The 16,613-nt window shown below is 31.2% G+C and overlaps 1 protein-coding gene across 5 annotated transcripts; it reads right to left on the bottom strand.

The window, feature by feature from the left end:
• Positions 1–2,538: 2,538 nt before the first annotated feature.
• Positions 2,539–15,656, bottom strand: LOC115443555 (histone acetyltransferase Tip60). Of its 5 annotated transcripts, none has more exons than XM_037437620.1 (14): positions 15,549–15,656; positions 15,346–15,472; positions 13,380–13,532; positions 12,578–12,718; positions 11,423–11,610; positions 10,853–11,074; positions 10,473–10,556; positions 9,924–10,125; positions 9,508–9,630; positions 8,241–8,403; positions 7,774–7,882; positions 7,592–7,695; positions 7,234–7,288; positions 2,539–3,530 (listed from the first exon to the last, which is right to left on the bottom strand). In XM_037437620.1, exons 1-13 carry the CDS (start codon positions 15,591–15,593, stop codon positions 7,282–7,284), a joined length of 1,668 nt encoding a protein of 555 aa, XP_037293517.1. In that variant the 5' UTR covers positions 15,594–15,656; the 3' UTR covers positions 2,539–3,530; positions 7,234–7,281. The 5 variants fall into 5 exon arrangements, with proteins under 5 accessions (XP_037293517.1, XP_030024868.2, XP_037293518.1 ...); XM_030169008.2 differs by having other exon boundaries at positions 7,592–7,683; XM_037437621.1 differs by lacking the exon at positions 7,234–7,288.
• Between the last annotated feature and the right edge of the window lie 957 nt (positions 15,657–16,613).

Genomic DNA, 16,613 nt, shown 5'->3' with positions numbered 1-16,613 from the left:
TCTATTTTTTATTTTTTGTCAGAATCATTTGTTTCATACATTGTTTTGTAACATACAAACGAAACTGTGAAACAGTTGTTAAGTTAGGCATTTCACATAATATTCTATTTAGATATTAAACTCTAACCTTTACCGTATTCGTTTTAATGTTTCTAAGTTTTATAATTTTGCTTTTGATCTGTATAAAATATTTAAGTTTTGAGATCTGATTTATTTTGTCTGTGGTGCAACTTTTACTGCAGAAGCCCCGTGCAGTTATTTTCATTGCCGTTTACAAAATAATTATCGGAGTATGAATTATTTATTGCATTGTGAGAGGATTAAGCGTTTTAATTTACAATTATAAATAAAGTAACAGTCAAAGAACATGATATGTAAATGTACGAGCATAATTTATAAAAATTCTTCATCATAATAATTACCGCAGCGGTCTAGTCTTCGCTTCAATGTCTACAAACTGTTAGTCCCAAATAGTGTAACATCACATAGTTATTACTTCCAGTACAATTAATAAACAATACCTCCTGTTAAAATTCCAAAACTATATATTTTTTGTTACAGATTATAATATTCAGATTATATTGAAATATATTCCGCTATATACATATGTTATAATAATAAGTTAGTGTTAGTTTTAAGGTGCTTTAACTGAGGATAAGTCGTGATATAAGTAAATTTATTATTTATAAGTCTTGGTAACATCATGGAGAAAATAATTCAAACAGATTTGTATTTCAGATTTTATGTATAATTAAAATAAATTCTATTTACACATGCGGTAAAACATACAATTTTTTATATTTCCGGTGTTAAAATTTAATGTATCGGTATCCAATAACTATTATTAAAGACTTGTGTAAATAAGTTCGCTTGATAAGTGAAATTACGAGCTAAACGATACATCATTGTAAAGTGCCTCTGTATTCTCAAACATATGCGACATCGTTGATTATTCTGTATATTCATACTCTAATATTATTGAAGTTAGTATTTTAATGTTTAAAATTAATGTCAACATCTGAATGAAATGGCGCCAATTTCATATTCTTTGGTCTTGACGGCATGTGTGTGATAACTGGAGTTGTACTATCACACAGTTTGCAATGCTAAGTCCTAAGGTGTTTTGTATAGGCGTACCTAATACGCAGAATAGAATCCATTCAGAACAGTGCCTTCTGCAACCAGTGATCCTAGTCTATGCGGCCGCCTTTACGCAGTAGTGTACGCGGTCAGTCGCGCGAGCATTTATTTTTATATTGTTGGTAATTGTGATAAAAACTAGGCAGAGCACAATTTTTTAACGCGTTATCCTCTTGTGTAACAAGAACTTTGAGTCTCCATATTTATTAAGATCGTTTTTTCTAAAAAAATTTAGACTTCCATTAGAAATATTTGTTTTGAATGAATAGTTTTTATCGATACTCTATTGGTCTTCGTATTAATTGCTTTTGTAATGTGAATGTACCGTCGTAGTAATCTTTGGAATAAGATTAACTTTAGAAGGTATAGTTTGGCAGTTCGCAGATTGTTTATTTTACTTTTGTTCTGCGTCGCGTTTTTTTCAGACTGCTGTTAATAATTTATCCATTTAAATCGAGTTTAATTAGTTGTATACAAAGATAATAAATAAAAAAGTTAGTTTATCAAGCATTTTGCTTATAAATAAACATTTTTTTGATTTTTTGTTCTAAAATGAATCAAAATGGCCTAAATATTTACATCAGTCAAATACTATGGCAGTGTGATTTAAATGTGGCGTAGACCTAGTGTTTTTGTGTTTCTGCTTCCCACGCAAGTGGGCAGTTATGATAGTATTACTATTCCATAACATTTCGGTTCAAGTTAAACAGTTAGTATTAAATTTGTTTAACAATTTATTGTTGTTACAGATTAAGATTTAACTTTGTAATTTATATTTCGATAAGAATATCACCCTTTTAGTATGTTGTTATGTATATTTTATATTACTAAGCCTGTGCTATGGACTAATGCTTTGATAAATATTTTATTCACGTTTTCTACTGATCTATAATTTTGAAATGTATTTTAAATCATTTCAAAGTCACAAAGTGATTTGATATAATAATTTTGTATATTGTCATTTATAATATTCGGCTTGTTCTTGATTAAAATCACACATTGTTGATAAATTTGAAAATAAAAAGTTAAATGAATTAGTTTACGTAATTGTTGTAAACATCACTTGTACCTGCTTCTTGAATATAAATATTTTGACAGTCAAAGCAAAATTATTGCGCTTATATATCGAAGAATAAATCATATTATTGCATAATCTGTATGTTTGATTTTATAAACCCTTAGAATAACACTTTAAAACACACCTGTCGTGTTTTTGAGCGCGCAACGTGTCTGGCCGGACACGTCGGGCGTTTAACTACAAAGGTGTGGGCGCGCATTGTATACGACTGTTATTTTAGTCGAGCGTATCCGAGTTTGATGTTATTAGTGTTTTTACTAGGAAAAGTTTTAGTATAATTTACACATTTTATTACTGAGATATTTAAATAAAACAAAATGTGAATTTTAAAGATTGATATATTCAATATCACAACGAAGAGTTTTTCTTATATTTCTACTGTAGCGAGAGCATTGGCAAAAGAAACTTCATTTTCAAAAACAATATCGTAAGAAACGCTAAAACGCCAAAGGTTCAACGAAGTCTCAAAAAACAATCATGAAGAAGTATAATTTAACTCAAACTATAATCAAAATATATTTTCTAATTACGTAAAAAATGATAGTTCCATATTTCCCCACAGACATTATACAGCGCTGCCTTAATTTAGTCAAAATACCAGAAATAAAAAAAAAAGATCCGTAACTAAACTTTTACGGGTGTATTGACTCAAGCTGACAAACAAAATTACTCTCTCACGAAATTTACTTAAATATAAAACCAAATTTTACTACAATAAACACCTATATTTTGACAACTCTGAGATATTGCAGCATTCTAGATATTCAAACAAGAGCGTCGCCAGTCGATGGTCCAGAAGGCAAGTTGATATGGAGAATGGGCAAAGTATGAATAGTAGATAAAGTCGAGAGCACACGTTCCTCCCATCTCGCGCTTTAACGATAAGATAGAGCAGCGTGTAATTGAGCGTGCGGATATATTAGGAATGGAATTGGGGACATCATTCGAGTTCTGGAAACTCTAGGGGGGGGGGGGGCTACCATTGGTGAATTCATTGGTTTTAGAAACTCTAGGGGAAGGGGTTAGGGGCAGCTGCCCCTACCTGTCGTCCCTTGGCGACGCCTTTGTATCCAAACCTAATAAACAAACTATATTATACATATATAGACACTGCTGTATCTAACACAATATTTACGGTGGGTTTTAACATTCGCATCGACTAATACTATGCTATTTGTATACCAGACATTATCATAAAATCTAAGGAAGTATCATAACATTTTTTGAGATTTTTGATAATATATTATTGACATCGCATTGTTGAATTTCACTTCTTCAAGTTAATAGATGGTCTTTTGAAGTATTCCGCTACCTACAAATCAGACAAGTTATCCATAAGTCTTAAATTGTTAAAATATTTTTTTACTAGTATTTGATGCGCCGCGTAAAAACATAGATATATAAATATACAAACATGCGCATAGTATATAAACGTTTCAAATAAATCAATATTTTATACATTGAACAGCTTCAAAAGCGGGGTCACTTGTTACATAGTAACATATTATGTCAAAGTAAATAATACTTTATTTCCTGTGTGGTACGTTTAAAAATTAGCATATGGGGCATTCCACGTGAAGCGGGCACGAAAAAAAACTCGATGTCTCAGATTTTCGTAATATTTGATTATGTTATACCTGTATATGTCCTCGATCCAGATACAAAATATTATTAAAGTATAAAGCCTGGTAAGCGAGTTAAAGGACTTTGAAGTTTTAACTGGCCGGCTGGTATACGCCACTTCGAATCCAATTATCAAGTTTTTAAATGTTACAATAAAATAAATAAAGCAATGAAATAAATACTTCATTTAATGAGCTTTTTTTTATTGTATTTTTGGAAATTGAAAAATTTTTTTTTTTCTTTGAAAAAATTTTGTTTGAAAGTTTAAAACTTGAATTTCAAAAAGTTGGCATATTTATATTTTTTTTTAATTTTTTTCTAAAAATAGCTACTATTTTATAGATAATCCCTGCGAAATTTCATAATGGGCTGAGACGTAGTTTAGGAGCTAGACCGATGACAGTGCCGAAGCGCGGCGGTCGCCAAAATGAGCGAAGTAGTAAAAACTTTCAATTAAACTAAATACTTTCGATTAGAGTATTTTAACATGTTTTGTATCGCTCTAACGATTCAATTACATCTGATTATAATATAAAAAAATATATTTATATTACTGACGGTGCACAACAACATTTTAAAAAGATTTAATTGTATTAACTTGTTATATTTCAAACAGGATTGTGGTAAAGATGCAGAATTTCATTTTCGTGCCACTTCACATGGCAGGAGGGCAATTTGACGGTCTCGGTGGTAACCTAAAACGCCTGGAGACACAGGCTAGTTTACATAACGCATTAAACAAAGCCATCACGATACCCGACCGCTTATACATGTAGGCTAGAACATCAATGCCACAAACTCATATTATTATTACTACTACTATTTATTATTATTATTCATATATATTTTAATGTTTCAAACTTGTATTTCACAAAGTTGGCATATTTATATAATAACTTTTTTTCTACTAAAATAGCCAATATTGTATATATATATTATCCTTGCCAAGTTTCAAATGTTGTTGTGCACCGTCAGTAATATAAATATATTTTTTATATTATAATCAGATGTAATTGAATCGTTAGAGCGATGCAAAACATGATAAAATACTCTAATCGAAAGTATTTCGTTTAATTGAAAGTTTTTACTACTTCGCTCTTTCTGGCGACCGCCGCGCTTCGGCACTGTAATCGGTCTAGCTCCTAAACTACTTTTCAGCCCATTATGAATCTTCGCAGGGATTATCTATACAATAATAGCTATTTTGAAAAAAAAAAAATAAAAATACTTTGTGAAATTCAAGTTTGAAACTTTCAAACACATTTTTTCAAAGAAAAAAAACATTAAAACTCTCAGAAGTATTTCATTGCTTTATTTATTTTATTGTCCTTTAACTCGCTTACCAGGCTTTATACTTTAATTATATTTTGTATCTGGATCGAGGACATATACAGGTATAACATAATGAAATATTACGAAAATCTGAGACATCGAGTTTTTTTTCGTGCCCGCTTCACGTGGAATGCCCCATATTACATTATTTTACAACTATGATGGAATATAAACGTTTTTCAAATAGAACTTGACTTTAAATGTAGCACTGTTGTTTACAGATAGTATTTTTTGTAACCAATACTTGAAAAAGTAGGTTACAATTGCACCTTTAAATATGTTATTATACATTGTGTACTTCTATCACGGTATTGATTTTGTTCGAATGTGAAAAAAAAACTTTAATATTAACTGTTTGAACTTACATAATTTAACTTGGTCCAGTCATTAATAACGTAAAATAATTTGAATTCTGAATTAAAAAAAAAATGCAAATCCACAATATCGTCAAACTCCTAGTTTTCATAAAAAATATATCATAAGGCATTAAAAAGTCTACGGCCTGATTCGACTAGACAAAATGTATAATAATTATAATTTGTCGTTCCACACTATTCAGAGAATTATAAAGGTCATAATCTCTGTGTGTATTAATTCATAATAATTTTTATTTTAGTTATAATATCGGAACTATGTTTAGGTGTTTCGACGGTAGTGTGGATACAATACTATATGGCTTTATAGAAAATATACCAAACTAAATACATAACTTACTACACTAAATAAATAAAATTCACCAGCATTAAAAATGCATAGATTTATAAGCGGTTGCATTGTTAGTGACATAGGCAATATATAATTTAGAAATGGCAACACATAAATAGTTATAAATAAAATTACCCGCACCCTTTTCATAACAGTTTAATAGTAATGTTATAGTTACAGGATGTTTTGTTTTTGGAAAATTACAGTCGCAATCAATAAATGATCCCAATCATTTTCTCCAATTAATCGGAAAAATTAACCAATGAGATTAAAGTCTTCACTTATGATTAGATAGGCACAAAACATTCGGCAGCTATAACATTTCCAATAAACTATTGTAAAAATAAAAGTCTTCATTAGATACTATATTAATGGATGAATTATTATTTACATAATATGAATATGGCAGGGTTTGACAACTGGGACAGGGTGGCATGCTATGCTGTTTCTGGGAACAGAGAAACAAAAGAAATATAACATCACATAATGCAGGTACTAGATTGGTACAAAAAATGTAAACAATGCTACGATAACTATTATAAACTGCCGCCTCACGAAGTATACTTTATTGAGTTATGTTTAAGATAAATGATATGTCCGCTTTTTCTCAAACTAATTGGATAATAAATTGGCAAAAATATGGAGCTTGGAATCATTAAAAAAATAATTTTAAAACCTTGGAATCATTAAAAGAATAATTTTAAATTTATAAGGAAAAAATGGAAGAAATGTCGTGGCAGAGTAACTCATAAAAAAACTTCATTGATTCGTGAAGAGGGGTAGAATAGGTAAAATCCCGTTAATAATTGTCAGTCATTGACATTTGTGGATATACAAGGAAAATTTAAACAAAAATTATATTCGCGGTTACTCGAGAGACAAATAAACTGGATTTTTAACTTTACTTTTTTTTGGGAGTGTGTTCCAATGTAGCAACATTTATATTTCAAAAACGTTCATTTTAAGTATGATATTTAACTAAAATAAAATTACAAAAATCTTAAAATCGGAGGTAATAAAATTAAAGGATTTATTTAAATAGGCCCGTTCTGTAGTATAAAAAAACCGTTTTTTGGACGTGACTTTTCAGTTTGAAACGGATACCTACCAACTATTTTAAAATACCTCTTTACATTTTGTTTTCTGGCAACAAATTTATAGAAACTATTACAAATGAGTTTGCTTAAATATAGTCTTAATATATCTTTTTACTTTGCACTCCTGCCCCAAATGCCACTACCTTTTGTTACGATCATGCGATATGAATGAAGTGTTAGTATGAAATACGAGATGATGTTAGAAGCCTGATGTAAAAATTAATATTATGTTAGATACAATATGAACAAACTGCGTACGTTTCGAAGCCTGAGTTAGATTGCTCGTATCTTCGTTACATAATCACTTCAAACACTGGTGACAAAAGAGAATAATACATTCAGTATTACACTTGTTTCGATTTACTTCGCTAGTTGTCGAATAAAATAATATTTATTATTTTATCATCGAAATTGTGGCTTTATAGTAGAAAGATTAAAAAATAAGTACTCAATATCAAATGCAGACCACATAGAAAGCTCAAGTTTATCTAAAGACATTGCGTACAAACATTTTGCTGTCTTCATAAAATTAGATACTATATTTCTAACTATCCTACACAGTTAAGAACACTCATAGCTATGAAATGAAAATGTATTATTAGAATAAACAACTCACCATTTGGCACGTTTGGACCAATCCTTTGGCGTCCAATGCAAACATTTGGGATCGATTCTGGATGTTCTTTTCTCCATTGCTTTTTCGTGTTGCTGCATCGTTTCCTATTTGCAATAAAGGAATATCAGATCATGGGGATCGCATGGCTTTCAAATATATCATGCATAAGGAGGATAAGTCACCTGATTGACTGAAATTATGTACTGTCCCTTGTAGTAATTGATTAGATTCAAATTCTGCAATGTGCTTATCACGTCTTCTTTCTTTATGCTTGTTAACTCGCATATTTCGCTGTAAATAAAAAAAACACGTATAACAATTTCTTATGTTTACGCGAATGTTAGACATTGAAATTAAACTAATTTTCCGGATTCTATCGCGGTTTTTTGTTTTTTATTTTTCTCCCGACGTTTCGAAGACTTTGCAGCTTTCATGGTCACGGGGGGGACTGTCATACTCAGTCCCCTCCGTGACCATGAAAACACGTATAATAAACTATAAAGGCAAATACCTATGAAATGAGGCACCCTGTATTTAGCTAAAAATGTTTAAATAAAATAAAAATTACTTGATACTACTTTCCTACTGACAAGAAACAAGGTTGATACATGAAATATATTTTCTGTAGATATAAAGCGCATCTTATTACTTGATAGTGATTATTGGTTTTTCGTTGTCGCCGACCGGCTTGATGTGCATCAATATATCTAGAATTGTTTGCGCCCAATAACTCCTATATGACAGTAAGCCTAAATCCGAAAGCGGCTTCTCCGGCGATCCAGTTTTACCTTCGAATTTTGATAATTCGTAACCTGAAATTCATATTAATTGTAATAAAAAGGTATTTTTTTAAGCTTGTACAACATTATTTTATAAAGAAATTATATACGTAAATATTTTTGATAATACATAAGGTCAGCATTTCTCAAGATACATCGATGAGCATTTCTCAAAATAAATGTATGTGAAATATTTTTCAGAAAAGTTATAACGTCTTTTTGTATCTTCTGTTTTTTTTTGTCTTGCTACATTAATTCTATATATTACATGATTGAACGAATGGATTAGGACAAACAAAAAGAAAGGCAGATCGAAAAAATCCCAATAACATTTCGTAAAAACTATTTTGTTACATACATTTATTTTGATAAATGCTTAGGTATATTTTTTAATAGACAATAATTTTAGAAAACATTTTATATTCTTTGTTTAGATACCTAAAGGCTAATTTAAGTGTGCACTAATAATTTTTATCCGAATTAAAAATATATATAACAATCACGCTTAATTTTATGATACTCAATAGAAAGTAGTAGTTACAATATCACAGTAGAACCATTTTCAAAATATAAGTCACTTAAAAGGCGCTTAAGACGTTTAGAAATTGTATAAAATTAATATACGTCCACACTGATGGGCGCCTACTCCCTTACAGCCGTTTTCCATAAACGATCCCAATCTCAATCCTGAATCCGACACCAAGAACAAACCAATTAAAACGAGTCCCTTGTGAGCTTGTCAAAAGAAACTTTGTTCTGATTGGTCCATTTTTGTGATAGGTCGAAAAAGCGATTTGAAAATGGGAGTTAGTCAATGAAAGGCCGTATTATTAAATCAATCTCAATTTTGAATAAAATGTCAAGCAGACTATGTATTTAACTATTTAATTAACCATGCTTAGATTGTATTTAGGAACTTGTATTCAGCGAGTCGGCGCTCTTACATAAACAAAATTCAGCTGTCAATATTTGTCACATATTGACTTAAAGTATTATTTGGGCTGATGTTATGGTTTATTAAGTAGAGACTATCTTAAGATGGCGACCTCAATTTGACAGCATCTCAGCTGATATCGCACTTTAGAGTGAATGAGTATTAATACGACCCTTAAATTAAATACGAGTAACAATACTCACTAAATTCTATTAGCAGTTTTCCATAACCTTTTCTTTGGTATGGAGGTAATGTCAATATACAGGCTACGTTGTAGTCTTCCGTGCTCTCTTTCTCTTTGGAAAAGTATCCTACTATGTGAAACCCTGGAATATGTTTACAATAGTTTTATTATGTACAGTCGAACATCAATGAAAAATATGAATAGAGTATTTTATTTTTTTATTTCGTAATTTAATACATTATAAAAAATTAAAATGAACATTTTAAAATAAAGATAAAACTGAATTAATTACAATTAGATTCCCTTCCAAAAAAAAAACACAAGTTTTAATCATGTACTACACACCACCCTCCCACCCCGAAGCTCTTATATTATATATATGTGTTTTTGTAACATGTAAAAATGTTGGTAGAAAAAATATAAAAAATCAATTACCTCTAGAATCAAATTCTGTCATGACATAAAACAGGAAAGGATCCGTATCGTAGTACAAAGTTTTGTGGTCTAAGAATAGTTTAGCTAGCAGACACAGGTTCTGCGCGTAACATTTGTTCTTCCTTCCGTCTATTTCGAAGAACGATATACTGCCCTTTCGATATATTTCGTTTCCCGGTGGATGTTTTAATTTGCATTTTATCTAAAATATAATTTTTTTGTTTAGGGTCAGCTTGTACTTTTTCTCCCTTGACCTTTTTGGGTTCAGTGGTCAGTAAATGCAAACAAATACATTTTATAATTAAACCAGCTTTTGCTCGAAACTTCGTCCACGTGAAGGTGTTTTTCTACTATAAAAGTCCCACTATTTAAACTATCCCGGGATAGACAGTACCCCATGTACTTTTTAATAACAATTTCGATACTAAATTTCATCGAAATCAGTTCAGTAATTTTCCGTAAGAGCTGCAGGCAAAAGCTAGTACATATAAAATTATTTGTTTACAAGGTTTCATAACGCATTATTTAATATTTGTTTTAAGTACTTACTAAATGTCGTTCCAAACACTTTTTACTTTTTCTGTATTTCAAACAGAATTCACAAATGTATATACAAGGAAGGTTCACCATTTCCTGAAAAAAAATAAAATACAATATATATTTATTAATTTTCGGAATTAGTTCATAATAGTGACGGAATTCTATCTAAAAGACTTTGGCTATAGTAACTAATGTATATCATAGGCCGTAAGCCAAGACGCTTTTCTACAATCTTTTACACTAATAGAAAACAAAAATATGTATGGGAATGACAATATAGCAGTATATCTGGCTGATTTATGACCTCATCCATAAATATTTTTTTGTTTCATATTGGCGTTGAGGATTATAGAAAGGCGCAGTAGTACTGATCCTGCAGCGAGCCCTACCTGCGGGTAGGGCGCGAAGTACCACGGGCGTATGCGGTGGCGGCCCAGCTCGATGAGCTCGATGTTCTTCATGCGCGTGACGAGGTCGTCGTGGCCGTGCGCCAGCATGCTGCCCGACGTGCGCGGGCGCGCCGTGGGCGTGGCCGAGCCGCTCACCGCCTCCGCCTCCGCCGCCTCCGACGCCGGCGCGGACGCCGCCACGGACGCCGGCGTGGGGTCCGACTGTTATTTATTAGTTGTTGTTAATGTGTTTGATTTTCAATAATAATTGAATTGATTTAAAAAATAGTTGTTGCGATTCACCCCGACCATCGGCAACATTTTGACTCCTTAGGAGACGACAAAGCATTATTGTTCACTTGGTTCCACAAGGAACATGTCAAATCTCAAGTTTCTACGCTAACAAATTTTCAATAAGTACGTAGCAATAATGATAAACTTTGGGAACGTTATACAGAGTGTTGCAAAAAAGTGGTACAAAATTTACTTCAAATTATAAATTAGATTATTTTGCTAATTCTTACAAAATGATGGATAGCAGGAAGGCAAAAAAGCCCTAAAAATATTAACCTCCGAGGTGGACATGCGAACCGGAGTAGGCACATCGGTATCCAGTGAGGTAGCTTTTCGTTTCCTGTTCATCTTCTTCTGCAGGGCAGCGGCGAGGACAGCGCCTCCGTTGACCAGGGACGTGGTGTCGTGGCCGAGCGTGGGGCTCGCCGGCCGCGAGACCAACTGCCGCGGCTCGCTCGCCATGCCTTACCATACGAAAATTCGAGTAAATTGGAATACATTAATTATTCAAAATCGACATATCAATACAAAGTCAAATATATGAGACAGATGATCAATGTAGTAATGCATTCTATATTGTAATGGCTTTGGGGACCTAGAACTACGTCAAATAGCTACTAAAGAAAGCTAATTAGTGGTCACTGATGAACCACATCTATTGCAATTTCAGTTTATTTTTATATAATTTAGTTTAAACTTTAAGTAGCGCATTTTTCATGTTGATTAACAGAAAATACTATTTTGGTGTAAAAGGTTGTATGTAGTACATAAATGTAAAAAGTTGACTTGAATTTATAAAATAAGACAAAAATCAATGAGCATTTTTAAAAAAAAACTGGTTTGTTGTTTCGTGATTTTATGGTATTTTAATTCTAGGCTTATTATTTTATTATTATCAGAGATTATGTACAAAAAGAGAGTAAATGTTTTATACATTTCAATATTAGCTTGCAGGGGTAATTTAATTATATGATGATCATTAAAATAATGATAATGTTATAAAAATATCTTGTTTTATAAATGATGGTTTGTTATTGACAAAATGATAATATAGCATTCCGTATTAAACAGACATTGATATGTGTTTGAATCTAATATCTCATATCTCTATTTATTTATGTATATTGAAATTTATTATCAAATCTGCCAAAGCAAATAACCAATAAAACATGTTGCAAATAAATGATCTGTAGTAAACAAAATTTCCTAGTTTACTTACCAATGTTTCCAATAACGAAATATAGAAAAAATACAAGAACATGTATAATATCTATTTTTCTAATAGATAAACTCATTCTATAGACGCAAATAAAAGTAAATGGATAAAAGCACTTTTTATAGAAACTGTAATAATGTACCAGGCTTACATACAAAGCATGGAGGTACAGACAAACACATTGATCACTTTACACAAATAACGAAGTAACATACCAAGTGAATTTTTTTGTGCGGTACCATTGGGTGCAATGTTTAAATTGACTTTCTCATGTATTTTTTGATTCGGTTGGTTTGTGTTAGCTCTATTTGAGACATTAGTCTTCAGATTCTGATTTTCGTTGCAGACACTATCATCTGCAGACAAAATAGCATGTTTAATAGCCAATTGAGGTGTTTATAAATTTTTGGTACAATCTACATCTAAATGATGCATGTATAAATGAAGATAAACACCACCTGAGAATTTAGAAAACAATCTTCAGTAAATTATGCACATAATAAATATACATTTATTTTAAATAAGTTGCTCAGTGTCAATATAACAAAGCAAATACCTTGGACTCAGAAGTTTATATTAACAGTGGATGAATATACTTCATGTTGGGAAATAAATTCAACCATTATAGTTAACACAATTAAAAATAAAAAAAAACACAACACACAAATAATAAACAATTTAAAAAGCATTAAAATATAAAACTGTGCTGGTATGTAAAATCATATTACTTTACTATACAAATAAATGCTGTATACCTATTTTCAATCATAAAAGAAACATATTGCTCATAATACATCTACATATGAATGTGATTCACGGAAATTTTAAAATCAACTTGGCTTGTAAGATCCAATTGATTATGATTTATACTTTTTATTGGATTCCTTATCAATTATAGCCTCTATCTGGCCAGCATTACTAGATGAGATGAATGCTAGAACATATCATTCAAAATTAAAAAATATATTATCAATCGAAAATAAAGTGCAAAATAAAATAAAAAATTAAACCACATACTAATAAAACTAGGCATCACGCCACCTCCTGATCCAATATGGGTCTTCTTTGGTGTTGTGGTGCCTCCGGTGGCAGTGCCGTCCCTCCGTGGAAACTGGACCTTCCTTGTATCCAGCCATGACTCCCCCACCCACTCGTCCAAACGTTTGTTGACTATAACAAATAAGACAATTGAGCATCTCACTACAAAGTTCTTGATTTTTTTGTCTGGTTGCCATATCCTTTATACAATTTTATTTAAAAGTCAATATATAGTTTTGGTGGTTTTTAGTGGGACCTTGCCCCAGTTTCGCTACGATTCAGTAAGGGACCACATGCCTGAACTTCTTTAATTACAGATAACAGTTTTATTTACAAAGTAAAAACAAACGGTTATATGTAATATTTAAACTCTTTATGGTGGGTGTACAGAAGAAGTAAAATTGACAATATATATAAAAAAAGAAGAAACGGATTGTCATTAATGAGACATAAGAGTACAGAATCGGTTACATGAATTGGACTCCTGGGAGCAAATTTTATAAAGGACAAGAAATTGGGGTGATTTAATTAATTAATTTATTTGTATGTATGTTAAGAAGTTTGCATGTTGGCCGAAGTCAAAAATATATTATGTATTAACATCTATACATAACAAATTCTATGAAAACTTGTTTTATTACTTTATTTTTATTGCTTAAAAGAATGATCACCAACTGAACTAGGTTGTAAACTGACAGTTTGACTATTCTTACATGTTTCCAATTATTTTTAGCAATTTATCAATGGAAGTGCAATGCTTAATATTTCGTTTCTTAACTAGATTATATTATGACCAATTTACATGGCTGACACTTATTTTACATGTAAATACAAATATTTTAACTCAACTGAAGTTAACAATTCAACTAAGTGGTCACTAACGGGTCCAACAAATAATATGATAGTGTTCTAAAATGTTCATATTGGAACTTAAGTAAAATTGGTAATTATATGATGGTTAAGCCAGCATATTTGTGGCATGAGCAATCAATACATAATTAATATGCACAGTAAATCTGTAACTTGCCACTATAATGATTAATGAAAAGTGATACATTATTTATTCTTAAGAGAACAAACACATTAATTGTTTGTTTTCCCTACAGTTGTTAGTAAAACCATAGCGGTGAATTAACACCTTGCATATTAAATATACAAGGAATATACAGGATAAAAAAATCAAATAGTCATCATTTTACTAATTATTACTATCTTATCACATACTATTATTAAAACAATAATTTGTAAATATATTTGATGTTATACTAAAATGCAAACGCTGCTCAACAGTATTAAATCAATTTGGTGCACAAATTGATCATAATATAAGGTCAACATGGAGAGTACTAATATCTGAGAAATACACCAGGTCTTTCATTTGAAGAAAAGATCTTTAGAGAGCCATAAGCAAGACTTACTCTAGGATTTTTTAAAACAAAGTCAATTTTTTTACCAGTGTGAAGAAGAAACATTATAACAACAACAAATTTATTAACTCAACTGCTATACTTTAGTTCTGCACCATAACAATCGTGAATATGTGAGTGTGTAATTACAAGATGTTATAATTTTCTAAATACTCTGATAATGACACATTTATCAAAAGGTATATATTTCACATTTAACGAGATGACAATTTTTAAGTTATTACACAAATAAACTTCACACACATAAACAAGTTTAGCAGTCATGAAGCATCTCAATAACTTTCTAAAACATAACTACTGTTTTACAACACCGCTACTCGCTAAACATTTCATCTACAGTTTTAACCATCGCAGTCAGTTTTGTGACTAAAAATTTTACAGAAACACTTAAATAATTGCTTTACGCACGTTCATGAACAATTTTGTGAAGAAACTTTTTAAATTCGCAGTGCTATGCTAATGCTGTGAGATGGGTTAGAGTTAATAACAAGATTTTTTTTCGAAATGTTATCACTTACAGTCAACATAGTGCACATAGTATCCTCTCTGCCCGTGGATTTCTTTTATACTAATAATTTCAGCTAGGGGCCAGTCATCACCTCCTTGCATGCGAACTGGCAAACGACACCCTTCTACAAGCGCTGTCTGTGAAGTTAACATGGTTATCACAACTATTCTACTGTTTCGTTTAAAAAATACCACATCCTTGCACAAAAATTACCGCTGAATCACAAAAAGTAGTCAACTCGTCGTCATTCTCGTTCATTTTGTTAAAAATTAAAATAAATTTCCAAATTAAATACAACACGATTGTTTGTCCGACTGTCAATTGTCACTGTCATTCTTAAACGTCAAGTTCAGGCATAATGACGCTTGTTTTGTTCCGTTGCACGGAGATTTATAACATACTTCGTTATGTAAAAAGATGTATAGTATAATATTATAGGGTCCGTGGTAATTGGAATAGCCATAAAAAAAAATTGAATTCTTTAATTGACGCCGCAATAAAACAATACAAAAATATTCAACAGTATGTATCAGATACAAATAAATTATGAACAATATTATATTTAAGTCTAATAAGATGTTAACGCATCAGGTTATTCATATATTTTGAAGGGTAAGCAGAGGTGTTATCACAGTCCGTACCTACGCGAATTTTTATTGGCTCGCTTTTCCTTAATTAGGGATCGCAATTGAAATCCCCGCACGATACTTTGTTTTTGTTTCTGCAATACCGAGGTAGTAGGTAAATTAATTATTCAGTCAGGTATTTATGTATGAAAATAATATTTCGTGTGTGTAAAAATCTACAGCGTTTGAGGATGTTATCTTTTTTAATCATATTTCAATTTATCTACCGGATTTTATGGTCAGCGATATTATTTAAATGCCTTAACGCTAGAAAACAGTGGAATGATGGTTTACCCAGGTATGAACAAGCTAGGACCTTTGGAAGACGTCAGCAATGAGGAGGGAAACTTTCACTATGTTGATCAGGTTTGTGCAGTTACTGAATATGTATATTTCATACGAAATTCTTAAAATTTAAAGATAAAAAAACTAGTTTTTGCAGCTTAGTTTAATAGCAAGTTAAAAGTTTTCAAAATTAAATTTAAATCCCTTTTTGTACAGTTTTCTAAGTATATTATGTACTACATAGGGGAAGGTGGGGACCCTTCGTACGGTTTCCGCACTTTTATTTTTTATTTTTTCATGAATCAATCACCTGACAGCTTAAATTTATAGCCTAACTATCCGAGATTCATATAAAAAAATTACAGAT

The sequence above is a fragment of the Manduca sexta genome, chromosome 11, assembly GCF_014839805.1.
Source record: "Manduca sexta isolate Smith_Timp_Sample1 chromosome 11, JHU_Msex_v1.0, whole genome shotgun sequence".
NCBI classification, from domain to species: domain Eukaryota; kingdom Metazoa; phylum Arthropoda; class Insecta; order Lepidoptera; family Sphingidae; genus Manduca; species Manduca sexta.
This window is presented reverse-complemented; position numbering and strand designations above follow the sequence as displayed.

Coding starts and splice junctions, on each gene's coding strand:
- LOC115443555 (XM_037437620.1), bottom strand. CDS start 15,593: ATGAACGAGAATGACGACGAGTTGACTACTTTTTGTGATTCAGCG. Junction 12,719..13,379: donor CGTGATGCCTAGTTTTATTA/GTATGTGGTTTA, acceptor TTTTGTCTGCAG/ATGATAGTGTCTGCAACGAA. Junction 10,126..10,472: donor AGTGTTTGGAACGACATTTA/GTAAGTACTTAA, acceptor ATTATATTTTAG/ATAAAATGCAAATTAAAACA.